Below are 25239 nucleotides of genomic sequence, written 5' to 3'. Positions count from 1 at the left end.
ATTAATGAGCATAATCGATAACCTGCCACCGCTGGCTGGGAATATCACACTGGTACCTTCTCCCCAATTATGTCGGAGGGCAGGTTTTCCAGCTGTCGGGAGACTTTGCGACAAGCTGCATAAAGTCCAGCTCATGGTCTCAAATCCAGCACAGATTCATGGAACTTTAAAAAATAAATCCTCTATCTGCTGGCTTTATGGGTTTCAAGTAAGTTTGGACTAACATTGTTCCAATCTCAGGTACCAAAATCCCTCAGCATGATGACCACAAATGAAGGATGGAGGCTTGAAGTCCTAGTCCACAGAAAGGTACCTTTTGCAGTTCCTAACTAAAGTAGCAGGCCTCTCCAAGGACAAATTACAAATTTCTTACAACTTAAATCACAACTTAAATTACAAATTATAATTAACATCTCTTTAACTTAACCTTGTCATAACTATTTTTACTAGAAGCATCCTTCATACAGTGCTAAAACTATCTTCTAGTATATGAAGAGATACACAGTTTCAGCTTTAAATTAGCCTTAAGACATTAGTGCAAAAGCAGCAAATAAAGTTCAACATACTTCACCAGTGCCAAACCTTAGATATGCTCACAAACTGCAGCAAATCTACACAGCATTCCAAACAAAATAAATTTCCCCTCCAAATTTCTTTTCCCCCAAATGGTTTCTAATTATACTTCTCCAAAGTCATACATTGAGTGTTAATTGGCACATGTGGGTTAATTGACATTCTTTCCTGGAACTGATGCTTTGCCCTGATCCTCCACCTTTTTGATAGCTGCCTGGATGGCCTCCTGATCACCTAAAAATTCATGTTGTCTAACTGGGTGAAGGTTCGCATCCAGTTCCAAAAGTACTGGCACTCCAGTAGGCAGAGTCACATTAACTATTTCATCATCTGCGATACCTGAAAAAAAATACAAGAGTTAATTAGAAGTAGAAACTTAAAGACCGACAGAGTATCCTGAGGATTTCCATGATGAGGCAAGTTTGCGAATATTGGGTTACTATAAGGAAACCTTTACAAAGCTCTACAATACAGATATGTACACTAGGTAACTATAGTACCAAAAAAGGCAGTCAAATGATCCAATTGATCCTATTTTTAGTAGCACCTCAAAAGAATTTGGCACTGAAAAATCTCTATTGGTCTTTGCATGATTCATGTTTGCAGTTAAGAGCAATTGCTCCAATAATGATCTGCTGTTTGAAAACACTATCAATCCAACTTGAATACACTAAGAAAAACCTTAACAGTCACATGATTTAATTGTTCTGATATTTATACTAATGTTCACAATCAAAAATGAACCATATAATCCTGTCTCACTAGGTAAAGTTTTTTTTGTGATACATTTTTATTTTGTGCAATGTGATACAATTTATACTTAAATGCTAATAACACCTTGCATGTGGATAGCACCTTTAGCATAGTAAAACATTCTAAAGGTGCATCCACAAAATTTGACACTGAGCTACATAGAAGATATTAGGACACCTGGCCAAAAGCTGGTCAAAGAGGCAGGTTTTAAGAGGAACATCTTAAAAGGAGGCGAGAGAGACAGAGAGGTTTGAGGAGGGAAGTTCAGAATTTAGGGACGAGGCACAGCTATGAATGGTGAAGTATTTAAATTAGGGGATACACAAGAGGCCAGAACTGGAAGAGGGTAGCCATCTCAGAACTGTAGGGCTGGAAGGGGTTAAAGAAATAGGGATGGGCTAGACCTTGGAGGGACCTGAAAACAAGGTTGAGAATTTTCAAATTAATTTGTTGCTGGATTGGGAGCCAACATTGGTCAGTGAACACAGGGGCAACAGGTGAAGAGAGCTTGGTGCAAGTTAGGATAGCAGCAGAGTTTTGGATGAGCTTGAGTTTATGGAGGGTGGAAAATGGGTTGCTGGCTGGGACAGCACTGGAACAATCAAAACTAAGGATAATAAAAGGCATGGATGAGGGCTTTAACTGGTGAGCCAAAGCAGGGACAGAATCAGCTGATGTTAGAGATGGAAGTAGGCGGTCTATGCGGATGCTCAGATATGCAGTCGGAAGCTCATTTGGACCTCAAATAACAAAGTTGTAACAATGTGCTTCAGCCTCACAGTTGTCAGTGAGAAGGATGGAGTCAGTGGCTAGGCAAGAGTTTGTGGCAGGTCCGTACACAATAGTTTTGGTTTTCACATTGAAAATGTAACTACCTACCCTTTAATGGAGAAAAGCATATTTGAAAGGTTGTTAATTTACAGTAATCTGGCCAAGATTAGAAACCCTGGTTAAACCTTGAGTGCCCAACCATTTTGTTTCCACTAGTTCTATAGTTTTTTTTTTATTCATTCATGCCATGTGGGCTTCGCTGGCTAGGCCAGCATTCATTGTCCATCCCTATTTGCCCTTCAGAAGGTGGTGTGAGCTGCCTTCTTGAACTGCTGCAATCCATGTGGTGTAGGTACACCCAGTGCTGTTCGAAAGGGAGTTCCAGGATTTTGACCTAGCAACAGTGAAGGAACAGCTAGTGATATATTCCCAAGTCAGGATGGTGAGTGACTTGGAGAGGAACTTCCAGGTGGTAGTGTTCCCATCTATCTGCTGCCCTTGTCCTTCTAGATTGAGAATTTGGAAGGTGCTGTCTAAGAAACCTTGGTGAATTCCTGCACTGCATCTTGTAGGTGGTGCACACTGCTGCTACTGTGCATCAGTGGTGGAGGGGGTGAATGTTTGTGGATGTGGTGCCAATCAAGTGGGCTGCTTTGTCCAGGTTGGTATCAAGCTTCTTGTGTTGTGGACGCTGCACTCATCCAGGCAAATGGGGAGTATTCCATCACACTCCTGACTTGTGCCTTGTAGATAGTGGCCAGGCTTTGGGGAGTAAGGGCCTGCTGCTCTTGTAGCCACAGTATTTATATGGCTAGTCCAGTTCAGTTTCTGGTCAATGGTAAGCCCCAGGATGTTGATAATGGGGGATTCAGTGATGGTAATGCCAGTGTACATCAAAGGACGATGGTTAGATTCTCTCTTGTTGGAGGTGGTCATTGCCTGGCACTTGTGTGGAACAAATATTGCTTGCCACTTGTCAGCCCAAGCCTGGATATTGTCCAGGTCTTGCTGCATTTGGACATGAACTACTTCAGTATCTGAGGAGTTGCGAATGGTGAACATTCTGCAATCATCAGCGAACATCCCCACTTCTGACCTTATGATGGAAGGAAGGTCATTGATGAAGCAGCTGAAGCTGGTTGGGCCTCGGACACCACCCTGAGGAACTCCTGCAGTGATGTGCTGGAGCTGAGTTGACTGACCTCCAACAACCACAACCATCTTATAGTTGCACATTATGCAGCCTTAACAGCAACATAATCAAACTGTAGATACCAACACACCTTGGTGTTAAGGATTTATCCAGTATTAAGAACAGCTCTTTGAAAAGTTCAGACAGGACAAACACACAAGATATAGAACTGCAAATAAAGCTGGGTTATCCAATCTTCGAGACTGATTGCAAGAGCAGTTAAACTATTATTTACAGTGCTATAAACTGAGATATAAAACATTAAAGTTAGAAAGTAACTGTCAAATTATGCTGCTACACTTTTATAAATTGAAAAAATACTGAACATTGATGTATTGTACAAGCCAGATTTTTCCACAGAAAGGTTTCCAGCAGTTAGATGAGGAAATCAGGTTGTTGCTGACTGAGTTGCCCTGCTCCTCCAGGATGTCTATGATAATTGAATCCTGTTGAGTTAGGGTTTGTCCATTCCAGGGCAAGCATTTTTTTTTTTAAATATATATATCAGTAGGACAACAAACCTTAATTAATGCCAAACAACCTCTCTGGCACTCAAAAACTTTTACAAGTCTTACCCTTTCAAATGTTAACTGTTGGCGATTTAGAAAATAAAATTTAAAACATTTTGCCTTTCGACTCTTTTCCGATCTATTTCACTTTCTGTAACTGATTTGCCATTGAATTAAATATTCAAACTGATACCTTTGTTTAGATAGGACTTCTTAATAATGATTCTTCAATCTGATGTGGTTAATGAAATACACAACTTCTTGTCCTGTTCAGAGATCCCTTGTAGAGGGTGCTGCACCATTTTGGCTCTCATTGACAGTAAGTGCTCGTGAAAAATCCCATGGAAAGACTGTGGACAAGGGGAATTCACTTGTCACTCAGCCCAAAATTTGACCCTTTGAAACTTAAGAATGAGAATTTTTCCCACAATTTTATTTTAAACCTGATGCTATTCTCATCTATTCTACTCATACCTAGCATCAGCCTCAGAGGTGTCCCAGAGCTGGACAAACTTAAAAAAGGTACAACATATATAATGACTCCCAGAGCAAGCAAATTAGGGCACAGAATTTAACCAACTAATTTCTGTTCATAAATCTGATGAAGGCATGCAAGAAAGTGTTTTAAATTAAGAAAATTGGTCCCTTTTATTCATGTGCTCATTTGATTCTTTAAAGTCAATTAGAAAACAATTCCTTAAAATGGCAATAGACATTTTTTTAGCCTTCAAAATATATATATAAACTGGACACCAGAAAAGGTTGAAAAATTATGTGGTGAACTTCAGAGGAATGCCTATCCACCAATCATAGATGCCTTTAATGCCAAATTTTATACTAACACTTCATCAGTGTCAAGCCTGCCAGAACAAGCCAACTATCACAAAACCATATAATGGCTTTTAAGCAAAATAACAATTTAATCACATGCACTTGATTAAATATAAAATACTAGCCTTTGAAAGAAAGGTTTAAATTCCAAAACCTGATGCTGCTCTACAAAACATGCTATATATGGTATAGCACTTTGTTGCCACAACCCCCCATGCCCCAGGATTATTAAAAACCTCCAGTGATGGGATGAATAAACATTAAAACTACAACAAATAATCAAGGTACTTAAAATATTGGTTGCACCAATATATGTCTCTCTCTCCAAACACCTAGGCTGTTCATAAATATAAAGCAAAGTATATAATTCAGAAAAAAAGGTACTGTAAGTTTAACATGTTGCAAAATACCAGAGATTAACAATAATAACTGTCTACTGTGCAGAACAGAACAGAAAGGTGAAAAGAGATTGAAAAATGAATGCAATGACAGCAAGTAGGTATGAGTTTCATTTCCAGCAAAGAGGGAGGAAAGAAATTAAAGTGCTCTAGTTAGAAGCACACTGACTATGGAAACCAATTTTGAGAAGTAGAGAGGTTGCAATGACTGAAAAATACAGTGTTTGAGGCTAGCGTAGAGTCAACATTCTATATGATGCAAAGAGCTTGACACCGATGAAAGTGTAAAAACAGAAGCTGGGTAACAGTCTCTAGGAAGATAATGGGTATCAGCTAAAAAAACGGTGATCTATAAGAAATGACATGCATTCAGTAGCAAAATACACTATAACAAGAATGTTATAGGCAGTACACTTAGTGTGGCTGAAGTCAAATGGTTTCTGAAGATCGAATGTTTTATGGATCACCAGATTGTCAATACTTGCAGCCTTTAAAGAGGCTGAACTATAAGTATTTGTGGAACACAAACATCAAAAAAAGCTACCTAGCTGCCTGTCAACACAATGGACAATCCATTTCCAATTTTTAAGGAAGTGTAATCCCTAGCAGACTGTTTTAAGCGCTACCCAATCTTCCGTAAAGCATTTGATAAAGTTCCTTAAGAGAGGTATTTAGTTAAAAGTCAAAACCGTGTGGATTCAGATTAAATCTTACATATTTAAGAAACTGGCTAAAGGGTAGAACATGGATAGTTATTAGGAGTTACATAAGGGTGGGGTAAGGATTTAAGAATGGGATGTCCAAAGTTCTAAGAACAAAAAAGCAATACAGCACCTGCCTGTGGCTGAAAGTTGAAACATCAAACAAAGTGCTATTTTCTCATGTTTCCCTTTGCTCCTTAAAGCACTGGCTGATGGTGGGGTACCTTCTTTTTAGGCAATCCCTCTGGACCAAGGTCCACTTGCTCCCACTCAGATTTTGATGGATTCTGAGATGGCTGAAAGTCTGTTGTGTCTGCCCTGGTGGTGGTGGGGAGTGGTCAGCGGGGTGATGTGTGTATTTAGATGGGAGCTAGATTATTTTGTTAATCAGTCTCTATTGCCATTTGATGCAAATATTTTAGTACTTTAATCCCATCATCATTGTCAAAATCTATTAGCTATTGGGAGAAAATTGTAAAGAGAGGCTGACACCAAGGTGGCTGTTTTATGTATCAAAACAAAAATTGTGGGAAAAATCCAGCAGGTCTGACAGCATCTGTGGAAAGGAAGACAGAGTTAATGTTTCGAGTCCGTATGACTCTTCATCAGAACTAAAGAGAAATAGAAATGTGGTGAAATATAAGCTGTTTAAGGGTAGTTGGACAGGTGAAGCTGAATAGAGGGCCAGTGATAGGTGGAGGCAAAGGATAGATTGCCAAAGATGTCATAAACAAAAAGGTCAAAGGGCTGTTGACGGTGGTGATATTAGCTAAAGGATGTGCTAATGGCGACATTAAGGGTAGAAAGCAGGATGAGCAAGTGACAGGTGGCCCTAGTAGGGGTGGGTATCGAAATAGGCCAAAAGTTGGGGATAAAACAATATGGAAATAAATTGTAAAGATAATAGAAATGGGTCTGTTGAACTCAATGTTAAGTCCAGAAGGCTGTAAAGTGCCTAATCGGAAGATGGAGGTGCTGTTCCTCCAGTTTGTGTTGAGCTTCGCTGGAACAATGCAGCAGGCCAAGGACGGATGTGTGAGCATGAGAGCAGGGTGGAGTGTTGAAATGGCAAGCGGCAGGAAGTTCTGGGTCATACGGCGGACAGACCGAGACCCATGGTGACTTGGGCAATTTGTGCTATACTTACCCTGGTTTTTACACGGATTTACTTTAGAGCTTTTCATAGCGTAGCAGGTATAAAACCAGCGAAACTCTAAATAATCAGCTGCAGTGTCAAAACGCTCCAGCGGCCCTGGCAATGTTCACTACTGCACCCCTCCCCCCACCTCTGACAAAGTTCACCCCCATCCCAGCAATGTTTAAGCCCCCCCCACCAAAGCAATGTTTAAGCCCTTTCTCCACCCCCCCCGCCAGCAAAGTTTAAGCGCCCCCACCCCCCCCCCCACCTGATAGTGTTCAGCCTCCCCTGCAACCGACTCAGCTTCCGGAATCCCTGGTTTCTGTCTGGCCAGTCGGGGAGGGGGCGGGGAGAGACAACAGAGCAAGGAGAACACCGTCAGGGGTGAGAGTGCGGGTAAGCATTGTTGGAGAGGCGAATACACTCAGTGTGGGAGTGTGACAGAGTGGGGATGAACACTGTTGAGCACGGTGAACATAGGAACATAGAAATAGGAGGAATAGGTAATTCAGCCCTTCAAGCATGCTCCACCATTCAATGTGATCATGACTGATTCACAATCTCAATGCCAGACTCCCGCTCTCTCCCTATACCACTTGATGCCTTTAGAGTCCAAAAATCTATTTCCTTCTTAAATATATTCAGTGACTTGGCCTCCACAGCCTTCTGTGGTAGAGAATTCCACAGGCTTACCACCCTCAGTGAAGAAGTTTCTCCTCATCTCAGTCCTAAATGGTCTATCCCATATCCTGAGACTGTGACCCCTTGTTCTAGACAGAAAATATCATCCCTGCATCCAATCTGTCCATCCCTGTCTGGATGTTATATGTTTGTGAAATCTCCTCTCATTCTTCTAAACTTCAGTGAATACAGGCCTAGTCGGCTCAATCTCTCCTCATACGACAATCGTGCCATCCCAGGAATCAGTCTGGTGAACCTTCGCTGCACTCCCTCTACGGCAAATATATCCTCTCTTAGGTAAGGAGACCAAAGCTGCACACAATACTCCAGGTGTGGTCTCAAGGCCCTGTACAGCTGCAGTAAGGCATCCTTGCTCGTGTACTCAAGTCCTCTTGCAATGAAGGCCAACATACCATTTGCCTTCTTAACTGCTTGCTGCGCCTGCATGCTTGCTTTCAGTGATTGGTGTATGAAGACACCCAGGTCCCTTTGTACACCAACATTTCCCAATCTATCAACAGTTAAATAATACTCTGCCATGCTGATTTTCCTACCGAAGTGGATAACTTCACATTTACCCAAGTTATACTGCATCTGCCATGTATTTGCCACTTACTCAACCTGTCTAAATCATCTTAAAGCCTCTTAACATCCTCCTCATCATTCACATTCCCACCAAGTTTTGTGTTGTCAGCAAGCTTGGAAATATTACATTTGGTTCCCTCATCTAAATCATTGATATATATTGTGAATAACTAGGGCCCAAGCACTGATCCCTGTGGGATCCCTAGTCACTGCTTGCCACTCTGAAAAAGGCCCACGTATTCCTACTGTTTCCTGTCTGCTAACCAATTCTCAATCCATGCCAATATATTACCCTCAATCCCATGTGTTTTAATTTTACACACTAACCTCTTATGTGGGACTTTATCAAAATCTTTCTGAAAATCCAAATACACCACATCCACTGGTTCTCCCTTATCCATTCTGCTAGTTACATCTTCAAAAAAAGAAACTCCAGCAGGTTTGTCAAACATGATTTCCCTTTCATAAATCCATGTTGACTTTGTGTAATTCTGTTGACTTTGTGTAATTCTGTTGATATTTTCTAAGTGTTCTGTTATCACCTTTATACAGGCTCTAGCATTTTCCCTACTACTGACATTAGGCTATTCAGTCTGTAATTCGCTGTTTTCTTCCTCCCCTTTTTTTTTTTAAATAGTGGGGTTACATTTGCCACCCTCCAATCTGCTGGGACTGTTCCAGAATCTACAGATATTTGGAAGATGACAACCAACGCATCCACTCTTTCCATGGCCACCTCCTTTAGCACCCTGGGATGTAGATTATCGGGCCCTGGGGATCTATTGGCTTTCAGTCCCACTGTTTCAGTAATACTAATTTCCTTCAACTCCTCCTTCTCACTGGACCCTTGGTTCCCTAGCATTTCTGGGGAGTTTTGTGTCTTCCTCCGTGAGGACAGAACTAAAGCTGTTGTTTAATTGCTTTGCCATCTCCTTGTTCTCGATTACAAATTCTCCTGTTTTGGACTGCAAGGGACCTACATTTGTCTTCACTAATTTTTTTCTTTTTACATACTTATAGAAGTTTTAACAGTCCACTTATATGTTCCTTGCAAGTTTACTCTCATACTCTATTTTTCCAATCTTAATCAACCTCTGGGTCCTCCTTTGCTGAATTCTGAACTGTTCCCAATCTTACTTTTTCTAGCAACTGTATATGACTCCTCTTTGGATCTAATATCTTTATTTTCTTTTGTTAGCCATAGTTGGGCCACTTTTCCTGTTGTGTTTTGGTGCCAGTAAGGAATATATAACTGTTGCAATGCATACAGTCGTTCCTCAAATATTAGCCATTGTCTATCCACCATCATACCTTTTAATGATGTTCCCCAATCTATCTTAGCCAACTCATGCAACATACCTTCGTAGTTTGTCAAGATTTAGGACCCTAATTTCAGATTGGACTACTTCACTTCCCATCCGAATGAAGAATGCTATCATGTTATGGAAACTGTTCCCTAAAGGGACCCCGCACAATTAAACCTCTCATTGCACAATACCAAATCTAGGATAGCCTGTTCCCTAGTCAGTTCCTCGACAATGGTCTAAAAAAATTCTCGTACATATTCCAGGAATTCATCCGCCACAGTATTATTGCTAATTTGGTTTGCACAGTCTGCATGTAGATCAAAGTCACCCATGATTACTGTAGCACTTGTTACATGCATCTCTAATTTCCTGTTTAAAACTGTCCCCTACCTTATCACTACTGTTTGGAGGCCTATAGACAACTCCAACTAAAGTTTTCCACCCCATGTTGCTGCTTAGCTCCAGCCAGATTGACTCTACCTCTAGATTTTCTGAGCCAGTATCCTCTCTCACTATCGCACTGATTTCATCCTTAACTAACAATGCCACCCCACCTCCTTTTCCTTTTGGTCTGTCTGCCCCAAATATCAAGTACCCTTGGATATTCAGATCCCAGTATTGGTCACCCTGTAGCCATGTCTCCGTAATCGCAATCATATCGTTTCCATTTACATCTATTTGCACTGTTGATTTGTCTACCTTATTGTGAATGCTCCATGTATTCAGATATATTGCCTTTAGAGACTTGTCCTTTTACACATTTTTTTGTACTATGCTAGGAAGGGGGTTAGCACTGTCACTGGGATGAGACTAAGCAGTTTTGAATGTTGACAGCTTAATTTAAAACAATGTAAGTCAATGAACCAAAGGCAGACCTTAAAAGGGCATGTCTTCAGTTCATAATGAGAAAAGGGGGGCATGGTTGTGCTGGAATTACATGTGACAGTTTGCCTCTTGATTCTGTTCTTCCTTGCATCCCTGCTGGAGCTGGCATCAGAAGGTGCAAAGACTCCAGTGTAAAATGGTAAGTGGTAAGTGGGCAGTTTAAATCACAGTCAGTGTCGGATGCACCCTCTGACACTGACCAGAAGATGTGGGCCAATATGTCCTGCCATCTTCAAAGTCCAGGTCTCTAGGTTCCTGCTCATTCTTTAGATCTGTGCCATTAAGTATATGCTACATCTCCGTCTCTTCTGCTAAAATGCACTACCTCACACTTCTCCGTATTAAATTCCTTTTGTCACTGTCTGCACATTCTGCCAACCAAATCGGTCACATTGGAGTTGATTAGTATCATTTTCACGGTCTCGCTACAAACTCCACTCCCAAGTCCATCCCACTCCCTGGCAACTTACGAGGCTGAACCTGACTTTTCACAACCTTGGTTTCATATTTGGCCCAATGATTAACTTCTAACTGCATATGCATACCACCACTAAGATTGCCTATTTCCACCCGCATAACATCATCCAACTTCGACCTGCCTCAGCTTCTGAAACTCTCTTGATTCCTTTGATTTAACAGTTAACTGTACTGGTCAGCCTCTCACATGCAACCTCTGGTAAACTTGTGGTGAGTCAAAACTCTGTGTCCTAGTCCTGTTCACCCACCACCACTTGATCATTGACCTACACTGGCCAACAGTGAAGCAGCACCTCAATTTTAAAATTCTCAAACTGGTTTTCAAATTACTCCATGGCCTTTACTGTTCCTATCTTCTATAAGTCTCTTCTAGCTCTACAAACGTTCAAGATATCTGGGCTCCTCCAATTCTGGCCTCCTGATTTTAGTTGCTCCACCAATAGTGGCTATGCCTTCTGCTGTCAAGGCCATAGGTTCCTGGTGGTTCAGAGCAAAGAAATTTTAGCTGTATGGTGGCCAGTTCAATTACTTTGACAGCTGGAGGAGTTTGCAGACTATGCAAATACTCTATCAGCCTCTAGTGGCAGAAATTGGATACTGCGCTTCCACAACTTTGGCAAAGAGCCAAAGAGAGTTCTCTACATATATAAAAACAAAAAAAACTGTGGATGCTGGAAATCTAGAACAAAAACAGGGACACCCTAGGTTGTCCCTACAACCTCCCCCCCACCACCTTAAACCAACTTATATTTCACCCCTCTCCTATTTTTACTTAGTTCTGTTGAAGGGTCATGAGGACTCGAAACGTCAACTTTGTTCTTCTCCGCCGATGCTGCCAGACCTGCTGAGTTTTTCCAGGTATTAGAGTTCTCTACATTATACAGGCCTTGTTCTACAGCTCAGGTGTGAGATTTTCATTCCTAACTTTGTGCTTTATTAAACTACTTGGAGTATACAATATTTCACATACAAAACACCAAAAAAAAAGTTCAGAATAACGTAGCAATCTTTTCACATCGTTGGCACATCCATATTTCCTTACTGACTGTACAAAAGACAAACAAAAAAAAACTTAGGATATTTTAATCTTAGACTAAATATTCGAATCCCAGACTTTAACATAAACTAAATTTAAATACTGCAAATCAGAAACCTCATTCTGCTAGTCAACTTGTTTACACTGAATTAATCAACATGCTTCAGGGTAAGAACACAAGAAATAGGAGGAGTAGACCATATGGCCCATCGAGTCTGCTCCACCATTCAATACATTCATGGCTGATCGTGGGCTTCAACTTCATTTTCCTGCCTGCTCCCCATGCCCCTCAATTCCCCAAGAGACCAGAAAGCTTTCTAATCCAGTCTTAAATGTATTCAACAATGGGATATCCACAACCCTCCGGGGTAGAGAATTCCAATGATTCACAACCCTTTGAGTGAAGAAATTTCTCCTCATCTCAGTCCTAAGTCAATCATTGGCCCCTTATCCTGAGACTGTGCCCCCGTTTTAGACTTCCCAACCAGCAGAAACAATTTACCCTATAAGCCTCTTCAGAATCTTGTACATTTCAATGAAATTGCTTCTCATTCTTCTAAACTCCAGAGAATATAGACCAAGTTTACTCAGCTTTTCATCATAGGATAGCTCCCTCATCACTGGAATCGATATAGTGAACCTTCACTGTACCACCTCCAATGCAAGTATATCTTTTCTTAAATGTGGAGACCAAAACTGCACAGTACTCCAGATGTGGTCTCACCAAAACTATGTACAATTGCACAAATGGTCAGCAGTAACTATTCCTTGTTTTCATATGTTTATTGATTCATAATACACAAACATAAAACAATAAGATCAGCAGATGCTGCAATCCTCATTTAGCTGTACAAACTTTGGAAACTTAAACGAAAACTATAGGAGAACAGGTCAGACTGATAGAACAAAGGGAGAAAATGATAAAGGTTTTTTATGCTTGGTGGTGGGTAAATGGACTTTCAAAAGGTGTTTGATAAAGTGCAACATAATAGATTTGTTTGCAAAATTGAAGTCGATGGGATTAGAAGCAGCAGAGGCAGCATAGATATGAAATTATCTAAGGAACAGAAAGCAGACAGTAGTGGTGAACAGTTGCTTTTCAGGCTGGAGGGATGTATACTGTGGTTGCCCATAGGGGTCTCTTAGGACCATTAGTTTTTTGAATAACATTAATAATCTGCACTTGGGTCTAGAGGGCATAGTTTCAAAGATTGCACAGACACAAAGCTTGGAAATGTAATAAGCTTGAGGAAGATAGTAACAGCATCAGGAGGACATATACTTCTGCCCATTATATCTGTCTATCAGATGAAAGAAGATGCAGAGAAACAATAATTGGGGACAAAAACTAACAGCCACTTGGATAAATGCGAAGTAAATGATGGAAGGGGTCATCAACAGTGCAATCAAAATCTGCTCACTGATACTCAGTTTGGATTCCCCCAGGGAAATTCAGCTCCTGGCCTCATTGCAGTCCTGGTGAGCTGAACTTTAAGAGGTGAGGTGAGAGTGACTGCCCTTGACATCAAGGTAGTATCTGACTGAGTGTGGCATCAAGGAGCCCTAGCGAAACTGGAGTCAATGGGAATCAGAGGGAAAAACATTCTGCTGGTTGGAGTCATACCTAGTACAAAGGAAGATGGTTGTGGTTGTTGGAGGTCAATCATCTCAGCTCCAGGATGTCTCTGTTCCTCAGGGTAGTGTTCTAGGCCTAACTGTCTTCAGCTGCTTCATCAATGACCTTCCTTCCATCATAAAGGTCAGAAGTTGGGATGTTCGCCAATGATTGTACAATGTTAAGCACCATTCGCGGCTCCTCAGATACTGAAGCAGTCCATGTTTAAATGCAGCAAGACTTGGACAATATCCAGGCTTGAGCTGACAGGTGACAAGTAACATTCGCACCACACAAGTGCCAGGCAATGAACATTTTCAACAAGAGAGAACCTAACCATCACACCTTGACATACAATGGCATTACCATCACTGAATCCCCCACTATCAACATTTTGGGGGTTATCATTGACCAGAAACTGAACTGGACTATCCATATAAATACTGTGGCTACAAGAGCAGGTCAGAGGCTGGGAATCCTGTGGCAAGTAACTCACCACCTGACTCCCCTAGGCCTGTCCACCATCTACAAGGCACACGTCAGGAGTGTGATGGAATACTCCCTACTTGCCTGGATGAGTGCAGCTCCAACAACACACAAGCAGCTTGATGCCATCCAGGACAAAGCAGCCCGCTTGACTGGCACCCCATCCACAAATGTTCAGTCCCTCCACCACCGACATACAGTGGCAGCAGTGTGTACCATCTACAAGATGCACTGCAGGAATTCACCAAGGCTCCTTAAACAGTACCTTCCAAACCCACGACCATTACTATCTAGAAGGACAAGGACAGCAGATAGGTGGAAACACCACCATCTGGAATTTCCCCTCCAAACCACTCACCACCTTGACTTGGAAATATATCACCGTTCCTTCAATGTCACTGGGTCAAAATCCTGGAACTCCCTTCCTAACAGCACTGTTGGTGTGCCTACACCACATGGACTGCAGCAGTTCAAGGAGGCAGCTCATCACCACCTTCTCAAGGTCAGTAAATGCTAACTTAGCCAGCAAAGCCCACATCTCTTGAATTAATAAAAAAGAAAAGCTAGCAGATTTATTCAGGGCAAATAACTTGCTCCAGTTTTTTGATGAGGTAACAGAGAAGGTTGATGAGGGTCATGCAGTTGATGCAGTGCACGTGGGCTTCCAAAAGGCGGTGAAGTGTCACATAACAGGGTTGTCAGCAAAGTTAAAGCCCATGGACTAAAAGGCAGTAGCAGCATGGATACGAATTGGCTCAGCGACAAGAAACAGAGAGTAGTGGTGAATTTTTTTTGGATTGGAGGAAGGTATATAGTGGAGTTCCCTGGGGTTGCTATTAGGACCACTGCTTTTCTTCATCTATATTAATGACCTAAACTTTGGCATACAGGACACAATTTCAAAATTTGCAGATAACAAAACTTGGAAGCATTGTGAATGCTGAAGACGATAGTGATAAGACTTCAAGAGGATTTAGACAGGCCGGTGGAAAGTTCAGACAAGTGGCAGGTGAAATTTAATGCACAGAAGTGTGAAGTTATTTATTTTGGTAGGAGGAATAATGTAAAATAAAGCGTACAACTCTGAAGTGGGTGTAGGAGCAGAAGGACCTTGGGGCATTTATGCACAAATTATTGAAGGTGACAGGGCAAGTTAAGTAAGTAGTGTCATGAAGGTATTAATGTACATAATGTTATTGGAAATTTTAATTGGACTTGTAGTAGGGTCTGTCTGTGTGAGAATGTGTGTGTCATAATTAGATTAAAGCCGGTTAGTCTGGGTACTTTGATGTATAGTAGTTTTGAGATGTAAACAGTAAGGTAGAGGGCACATTTGCATTTTGTTGAATAAACCATTAAAAGACTGGGGGTGAAATCTTGCACCCAGCTAGGAGACGCCAAGCAATACGTTTATATTACTAATAAAATTGGTACTATGAAAGGGGTTTTATTGTTAGAAGAGGTGGAGTTCAAAGGGCCTGATGATACAATGAGAATTTACATTCAAAGGGAAGGCCAGGTACATAGAGAAAAAAAAGAGTTGTGTGAGAGTCAGTGGCATATACGATCTAAGCCTGTAAACCTACCACTGTCTGCGAAGGAACAAATTGAAAGGGACTTCATTTTGAAATTTTTAAGATAAAATGTGCTTCGTCTGGTATCTGTTTAAGTCTATGGTTTATTGTTGCCTTGGGGAAGATTTTAGGAGTGATTAATTTGGGGATTTGTTTAAAAGTTATTATGGTAGTAATTTGTAGACATGTGCATGTTTAAATTCGTTAAATTAATAAATGTTTAATTTAATTTACATTAAAAAAACCATCTTGAGGCTTGGTTTTTATTCCCAAATTCAGAGCTCATCTCAAACATACCAATTGAAAAGGTCTGATAGCATCGGTGGAGAGAAAGACAGAGTTAACCTTTCAAGTCCGTATAACTCTTCAGAGCCTGAAGAGTCATACGAACTCAAAACTTTAACTCTGTCTTTCTCTCCACAGTATTGTCAGACTTGGAGTTTTTCCAGCATTTTTTGTTTTTGTTTCAGATTTCCAGCAGCCACAGTATTTTGCCTTTATACCAATTGAAAATATAGGTTATGACAGTTGTTTAAAATTTCCCTCTGGGATTTTAAATAACTCAGCCTTTACCAACTGTTGTGTCATAACAGTAGTTAATAAGACATTTAGGATCCTGGGCTTTACGATCTGGTTAGAGTCATAGAGGTCTACAGCACAGAAATAGGCCCTTCGGCCCATTGAGTCTGCGCCGGTCAAACAAGTACCTAACTATTCTAATCCCATTTTCCAGCACTAGGCCCATAGCCTTGTATGCCATGGCTACACAAGTGCACATCCAAATACTTCTTAAATGTTATGATGGTATCTGTCTCTACCACTCTTTCAGGCAGTGAGTTCCAGATTCCCACCACCCTCTAGGTGAGCAAATTCTTCCTCACATCCCCTTTAAACCTCCTGCCCCTTAACTTAAATCTATGCCCCCTGGTTATTGCTCCCTCCACCAAGGAGGGAAGTTCCTTCCTGTCTATCCTATCTATGCCCCTCAATTTTATACACCTCAAGCATGTCCCCCCTCAATCCTCTCTGCTCCAGGGAAAATAATCCTGGTCTATCCAATCTCTCCTCATAACAAACTCTCCAGCCCAGGCAACATCCTGGTAGATCTCCTCTGCACCCCCTCTCTAGTGCCATCACATCCTTCCTATAATGCGGATTCCAGAACTGCACGCAATACTCTAGCTGTGGCCTAACCAACGTTTTATACAGTTCCAGCATAACCTCCCTTTTATATTCTATGCCTTGGCTACTAAAGGCAAGTATCCCATATGCCTTCTTAACCACCTCATCTACCTGTCCCGCTACCTTAAGGGGATGGTGGACATGCACACCAAGGCCCCTCTGATCCTCAGTACTTCCCAGGGTCCTACCATTCATCGTGTATTCCCGTGCCTCGTTTGTCCTGCCGAAGTGCATCACCTCACACTCATCCAGATTAAATTACATTTGCCACTGATCAGCCCATCTGACTAACCTGTCTATATCCTCCTGTAATCTAAGACTATCCTTCTCACTATTTACTACCCCACCAATCTTCGTGTCATCCGCAAACTTACTGATCAACCCTCCTACATTCAAGCCTAAATCGTTTATATAAGGCACAAACAGCAAGGGACCCAACACCGATCCCTGTGGAACGCCAATGGGCACAGGCATCCAGTCACAAAAACACCCCTCGACCATCACCCTCTGCTTCCTGCCACTCAGCCAATTCTGGATCCAATTTGCCAAATTCCCTTGGATCCCAAGGGCTCTTCCCTTCATTATCAGTCTCCCATGCGGGACCTTATCAAAAGCATTGAAGTCCAAGTAGACAACGTCAAATGCATTGCCCTCATCTACTCACCTGGTCACCTCTTCGAAAAATTCAATCAAATTGGTCAGACATGACCTCCCCTTAACAAAACCATGCTGACTGTCCTTGATTAATCCCTGCCTCTCCAAGTGTAGATTAATTCTGCCCCTCAGAATTGCTTCTAATCGTTTCCCTACCACTGAGGTTAGATTGACTGGCCTGTAGTTCCCTGGATTATCCCTTCTTGAATAATGGTACAACATTGGATGTCCTCCAGTCCCCTGGCACCTCTCCTGTGGCCAGGGAGGTATTGAAAATTATTGCCAGTGCCTTTGCTATCTCCTCCCTTGCCTCACTCAGCAGCCTGGGATACATTTCATCCGGGCCTGGAGATCAATCTACTTTTAAGCCTGCCAGACCACTTAGAACCTCCTCTCTTTCTATACTAATTTCTTCAATTATATCACAGTCTTTCTGCCTGGATTTCCATACCCATGTCATCCCTCTCACTTGTGAACATCGACACAAAGTACTCATTTAGAACCCTATCCAAGTCTTCTGGCTCCACACATAAATTACCAGTGTGGTCCTTAATGGGCCCTACTCTTTCCCTAATTATCCTCTTATTCTTAATGTACTTGTAAAATAACTTTGGATTTTCCTTTATTTTACCTGCCAATATTTTTTCATGCCCCCCTTTTGTTCTCCTAATTTTCTTTAAGTTCCCCCCTACACATTCTATACTCCTCTTGGGCTTCTGCTGTTTTGAGCCCTTGGTATCTGCCATAAGCCTCCCTTTTTCTCTTTATCCAATCCTATATATATCCATCAACATCCAGGATTCCCTGGATTTGTTGGTCCCACCCTTTGTTTTTACTAGAATATGTTGGCCCTCTACTCTCCCTATTTCCTTCTTGGAGTCCCACTGCTGACACAGGTTTACCTAAAAGTAGCTGGTCCCAGTCCACTCTGGCCAAATCATATCTGATCCTATTAAAAATTGGCCTTCCCCCAATTTATAACTGATTTCTGGCCCATCCTTGTCCTTTTCCATAACAACTTTGAATCTAACGGAGTTATGATCACTATCCGCAAAATGCTCCCCCACTGATACTTCTACCGCTTGCCTGGCTTCATTCCCTAAAATTAATTCCAGGACCTTCTACATACTGGCTTAAAAAGCTCCCCTGGATGCATTTCAAGAATTCAGCTCCCTCTAAACCTATCACGCTATGACTAAACGTTGGGAAAGTTGAAATCCCCCACTATTACTATTTTTACACTTCTCTGAAATTTGCCTACATATCTGCTCTTATATTTCTGACTGTTTGGGGGCCTACAGTACACTCCCAGCAATGTGATTGCTCCTTTTTTGTTTAAGTTCTACCCATATGGCTTCATTTGAGGAGCCTAAGATGTTATCCCTCCTTACTGCTGTAATAGATTCCTTGATCAATATTGTGATATCCCCTCCTCTTTTACTTCCTTCCCTGTCTCGCCTGAAGACTATATCCTGGAATATTGAGCTGCCAATCCTGCCCCTCTCACAACCATAGGGACCTTTAATATTTAAAAGAGAAATCTGAACACCTCTTTTGAAACGAAGAGAACTATGCAACAAGATTTAACTTTTTAAAAAAAACAAAACACAAACTTTAGTATATATAAAAGAATTAAACAAAACAAGCAGTCTTGACACTTAGCAATATGTACTCATGTTTACTTCTTACTTCCCCCAAGAATTCTCTTATAAGACACAATCTTAAATTGATCAATCTTTCTTCAGAAGGGACCACCCATCAGAATGCCAGAGTCCTCGGGAGAATTCTCTTCAGCCTATTCTCAGAGGTAAAACTTTCATTACCTCTTGACTGTGAATGACTCAGTCCCTGGTTACTTTCAGTACTTCCAAGCTAATCTGCTTGTTCCTTTAACAAAAGACTCTGTAGGGACCACTGTAGATTTTCACACTAGCAAATCTTCCAGCTTCCGTTCCCTCACAAAATCTAAACTGAGATTACGCCTCACCCACATTCCATGCAGTGAAAGAAGATATTTTGTTCACTCTGCTTACAATGCAGATCTAGCTAACTGCCAATTACTTTGGCTATCTTCTCTGAGCTGCAAATCTTCTGGAGGTCCAAACTGCAACTAACCCTCTCAGCAAACACTCAAATTGAAAGCAGAGAACCTTCCTAAGCTCCAGCTATCTCCATAACAACATAGCTTGCTCTGGGATATCATCAAACTGACCTTTAGATTAATTATCCCTCATTTACAATCTCTTTTTTGATCTGATGAAGTAATCAGTTTTACAACCCTTCAGGTTTCACTGATTACTTTTAAACAAATCTAGCTTGAACTCCACAAACAAAAAACATCTCTCTGGATTGCCATTATTTCAGGGATTGCAGGCATCAGGTCTCCAGTTCTTTAGCTAAGTAAGCCCATCTGCTATTTTATAACTCTTCTATTCTGACTTTAATTAAACAAACATGGTCACATTCTGATCTGCCATTTCTTAAGTTATTTTGGCAATCTCTAAAGCTCCATATTTTACTTATCTTACCTTCACAATTTTAATCTCCTCAGAACTAAGAATTACCTCTAAAATATTAACATGAACCATGAACTAGATATCCACAACAAAAGGGGCATAGAATATAATAGCAAGGAAGTTATGGTGATCTTATATAAAACTCTGGTTCAGCCTCGATTAGAATAATGTGTCCAATTCTGAGCACCACATTTTAAGAAGGACGTGAAGGCATTAGAGAAGTGCAGTGAAGATTTACAAGAATGGTTCCAGGGATATGGAATTTCAGCTATGTGAGTAGTTTCGAGAGGCTGAGGCTGTTCCTGTTGGCAGAAGGGTGAAGAACTAGAGGACATCAATTTAAGGTGATTAGCAAAAGCAGCAATGGTGACAAGAGGGAAAAACTTCTCTTATGCAGCACATGGTTAGGATTTGAAATGCTCTGACAGTGCAATGGAGGTAGATTCAATCAAGGCGTTCAAAAGAGAATTGGATAATTGTCTGATGCGAAAAAATTTGTAGGGTGATGAGAAAAAAAGGGAATGGGACTAGGCAAGTTGCACTTGTAGAAAGCTGGCAAGGGCATGACAGGCCAAATGGCATCCTTCTGTGCCATAACCATTCTGTGAAAAATGAAGTGATGCATTTTGAAAACAAGACTGAAGAAAGGCAATATAAATGACATCATTTTAAAGATAAAGACCTGCAATTATATAGCACCCTGTATGAACACCAGATGGCTTAAACCGCTTTACAGCCAATGAAGCACTCTTCTGAAATGTAGTCACTGTTTAATATAGAATTTACGCAGAGCAAACTCCCACAAATAACAATGTGTCAATGACACGATAAACTGTTTTTGCGGTGTTGATTGAGGGATGAATATTGGCCAGGGATAAGTCCCCTGCGTTGACAAAATGCCATGAGATCCTTTGCATCTACTCAAGCAGGCAGATGGGTGTTTGGTTTAACAACTTATCCAGAAGATATGGAAGCAAATTCAAAAGTAACATTCAAAATGAAATTGGATATATACTCAAAGGAAAAATTTGCAGGGCTATTGGGAAATAGTATGGAGGCCGGACTATCCAGAAAGCTTGTTCAAAGAGCACAATGGGCTGATTGCATTCCTTCTGTGTAATATCCTTTAATTCCATGTCATAGAATCATTAAGAATCTCTATCTCAAAGTGTAACGTACTTTTATATAGTACCTTTAACTAACAAGGTTTTTTAAAAATTTTACAGAATAAGTGATGAGCACTGAAAAGGAATTAAGAGGCATTAGGGGAGGTGACCAAACATACTGGTGAAGGAAGATTCTGAAGATGAGACAGGATAAAACAGTTTAGAAAATTTGTATAGTTAACTGTTTTTTGAAAAAAAAAGTAAATGTTTTCTTAAACATCTATTAATATTTGAAGAAAACTGATTTAATGACTTTACCCATAGGTTTTGGGGTCAATTTTTTTCTTCCTGACTTGTGAAATACAATCTGAAAAATATCAGTTTTAAATGGGTAATAAAATTAACTGTAATGAACCTTAAGTGTGGCCAAGGAGAAAGACTTTAGAGTCAATACACTGAAGCACAATCAGCCAGTGGGGCCTGATCGGATATGTAGGACAGATGAGCTGCAGAGTTCTGAATGGGTTGGTTTGTATGGGGATTCCGATAACGGGAGGGTTGGCAGCCTGAAGGTTATAACTTACAGACAAAAGATAATGGTTTCAGAGCAGAGAGTGACGGGGATGGACAAACAATTTCTAGAGATGGAAGTAAGCTGCCTTGGTCACAGATTATACATGCAGTTTGAAAGTTGGGGGTTAACAAAATGCCAAAGTTGCCTATCTTTGAGGTCAGTCCATATCATGCTGTAGGTTTGTCCACAACTAATTCTTCCTTTACATTTTTTCACATAGTGATCCAACCTGACCAATCTCAACAGCAGCATAACATATCCTTGCTGAAGGCACCAGATCAATAAGTTCTTGAAGAAATTGCCCTAACTATTCCCCATTTTTCTCTCAATGGGTGGGACAGAATCTGCAGCAAGGACCCTCCCGAAGATAGCAAGTATCTCATCAAGCACCCTATCCGTGTCTGGAACTACCACCATTTCCAAGGTTGACTGAATACACTCGATACAACAAGTTTGGAGTACTGAACAATCTGAATGTATGCTGCACAATCTCCAAAGAACATAACCTTTTAAAAGTTAGGCTCCAGAGATTGCGATCCCTGGCCTCTTCACCTATTGAAGGAACTGATCTCTGCCCTTTGAGAGATGCCTCCCCTTTATTCTTCATCTCCCTCTGCTACTGCTCACTGTGCTCAATGCATCAATGTGTGCTCTTCCTTCTACATTCCTTAGGGTGGATAGCTTTATGCTGCTGCCTACCTGAATGAGATACACTGATAGGGTGCTTGATGAGATACTTGCAGTCTTCTGGAGGGTCCTTGCTGCAGATTCTGCCCCATCCATTGATGGAAAAATAGAAACAGAGGAATGTCTTCAAGAATTTATTGATCTGGTGCTTTCAGCAAAGAGACGTAGTGTTGCTGTTGCGATTAATTAGGTTAGATCGTTGTGTGGGGGAAATATGGGAAGGATCAATTGTGAACAAACCTTGAACTGGCATGGGCAGAACTCAAAGATAGGTAATGTTGGTATTCTGTTTAACACCAAGTTTCAAACCACATCTTTCAGCTCATTTGGTCAAAACATAAATATAGGCTCCTGTAAAATTACTCCACCTTGGTAGTGAAGTTATTAGGAGGGGCTAGCTGGAGCTAGAAATACATTACGTTGCTGCCTCTATAGTTAGTGACACATCCACACTAATCTAACCTGCTCCATTATTTATGGTTATCTTTAATTCCTTTCTAAAGCTTAATGTTTCAATGTTTGCTCTCTCGCTCCCTTCAATACTCTAGTATGCTTCTGTTTCCTCCAATACCAATTAAAACTTGAACAGAACCCTCAGTCTTATGATTCACACAACTGACATCTGACGTGTTTTTTTTGTAAAAATTCTTTGATGGAATGTGAGCATTGCTGGCTAGGCCAGCATTTGTTGCTCATCCCTAATTGCCCTTGAGAAGGTGGTGGTGAGCTACCTTCTTGAATCTCTGCAGTCCATCTGGTATAGGTACATCTACATTGCTTTTAGGGATTTCCAAGATTTTGACCCAGTGACAGTGAAGGAACAGCAATATGGTTCCATGTCAGGATGGAAACTTTCAGGTGGTGGTGTTCCCATGCATCTTGCTGTCCTTGTCCTTCTATGTGGTAAAGGCCATGGGTTTGGAAGGTGCTGTTGAAGGAACCTTGGTGAGTTGCTGCAGTACACCTTGTAGATGGTACACACTGCTGCCACTGTGCATTGGTGGTGAAGGGAGTGAATGTTTATGGTGGTGGATGGGGTGGCGATCAATGATACTGGCCAGGCAAATGCTGGTGGGTATAAAAGGGTAAAAGACTGAAGATGTTGGAAATGCCCAGCAAGGTTGTCAGTGCATAATGGTACATATTGTTACACAATATTATGTAATGGCACATAATAAAAAGGTGCAATAATGCACAGTATAGCAGAATGCCACATTGTCAGGTTTAGTGCCTCATCATTTCCTCAGGATGCTCTGAAATGTTTTGTAACCAATGCAAGATTTTGAAGTTATTTAAATAAATGTAGCAATGTATGCAAATTACATCACATTTGAATCACCAGATAATCTGCTTTCAAGTGATATTGTTTGTTGAATAAGTTGGGCCAAGATTCAGGAAAATCCACTGCTCCTATAATGCTATGGGTTCTTTTAATGTCCACCTAATGCCCACCAACCAAATCTTGGTTTAATAACTTCTGATATTCTAGACAAAGTGCAGTCTGTGGTCAAATCCATTTTGAGGCCTGAATCTACAACTTTAAGACTCAAGCAGAAACAATGCTGCCAATGTAGCAGTATTGACAATCAGCTTACAGTTTTAAAAAACATTACAAGATGCAAAATGTTGTAAAAAAATGCTTGTTCAAAAAAAAAGCATTGCAGTTCCCTCACTAACGAGTGGAAGGTTAGATTTATGAGGCTCATCCCATACCAACAGGTTAACTGCAGTCACTCCCACAGTCTCGCACACAGCAATCTATTAATAAAGTAAGGCGTTGCAAATATGGTTTTGGATGTTCTGCCATTTCTAAATGTCACAAAGTTCATTTCACTCGCTCTGTAATACAAGCTGTATGGCATATCCAAAAGTTAAGGTTGTTTGCACAATGTATACTTTAACAGATGAGTTTAGGGCAGCATATTTTAAGATACAGGATTCCAGCATTTATAAACTAGAAAATGAATTGTGCAGTAAGCTGCACATCACAAAAATATCCAACCCTAATTTTTGCTGATTTAGTTGGTCTCCAGTATAGCAGCAGCGCTGCAATTGGTCTCAGTGTCCCCACCCAACCATGAAAAAAATTCAGAAATGATCCAGTGACCCTAGAGGACCGTACATGTTCAGCACTGGTAGACTCAAACTTAGCCCGGTAACTAATGGGTGCAACAAGCTGCTAGGTTTACACTGGAGAAAAGACCATGCGGGCAAGATGTGGCATTGTGTTCTGATATTCAGGAGGGAAAGCATTTGGGAGAGGTGCACATTTGGGTTTTGATTTTCACTCCAGTGAACCACATAACATTGATTGATCCATTTTAATGAGCCTCCTCCCACCACTCTTTATCTAACCCGATCAGCATAACCTTTTACTTTCTCTCATTCTTAACTAGCTTCCCCTTAAATGCATCTTATGCTAGTCTCCTCAACTACTCCTTGTGCGAGTCCCATATTCACACCACTCCGGGTAAAAAAAAAAGTTTCTTCTGAATTCCATAATTAGATTTATTAGTGACTATCTTATATTTATGGGTTTAGTGCTGGTATTCACAAGTGGAAATCTCTTCTCTACTTCCACCTTATTAAACCCATTCATAAACATAAAGGTCACCCCTCAGCCATCTCTTTCTAGAGAATAGCCCGGGCCGGTTTGATCATTTACGATAGATATAACCTCCCAGATCTTTTATCATTCTTGTAAATCTTATTCCTCCAGTTTCCTTACTGTTTTTTAATTAATATAGAGATCAGAACTGCACACACCACTTCAAATGTGCTCTAACCAATGGGCCGTACAACATTAATAGCTTCTATACTTTTCAATTCTATCCCTCTGGAAATGAACTCCAGTACTTTTTTGCTTTTTAATGGCCTTAACATACAGTTGCTACTTTTAGTGATTTGTGCATTTGGAACCCTAGATCTCTCTGTTCCTATCTGTCCGACTTAGACACTTAAAAGATAGAAAAGTATCTCAGGTGGGTGGTGCAAAATGGGCGTGATCA

At 41.0% G+C, this 25239-nt stretch overlaps 1 protein-coding gene across 2 annotated transcripts in view; it reads right to left on the bottom strand.

The window, feature by feature from the left end:
* Positions 1-383: 383 nt before the first annotated feature.
* bpgm (2,3-bisphosphoglycerate mutase) overlaps positions 384-25239 on the bottom strand; it is a 37437-nt gene continuing 12581 nt past the window's right edge. For both annotated transcript variants that reach the window (XM_078552830.1, XM_078552831.1), the window contains exon 3: positions 384-912. In XM_078552830.1, the coding sequence (XP_078408956.1) occupies positions 725-912 (188 nt within the window). In that variant the 3' untranslated portion in view covers positions 384-724. The remainder of the gene's footprint in view (positions 913-25239) is intronic.

This window comes from Cetorhinus maximus, chromosome 12 (genome assembly GCF_964194155.1).
Source record: "Cetorhinus maximus chromosome 12, sCetMax3.hap1.1, whole genome shotgun sequence".
NCBI lineage: Eukaryota > Metazoa > Chordata > Chondrichthyes > Lamniformes > Cetorhinidae > Cetorhinus > Cetorhinus maximus.
The sequence above is the reverse complement of the archived record's forward strand: the minus strand, read 5'-3'. Positions and strand labels throughout refer to the sequence as shown.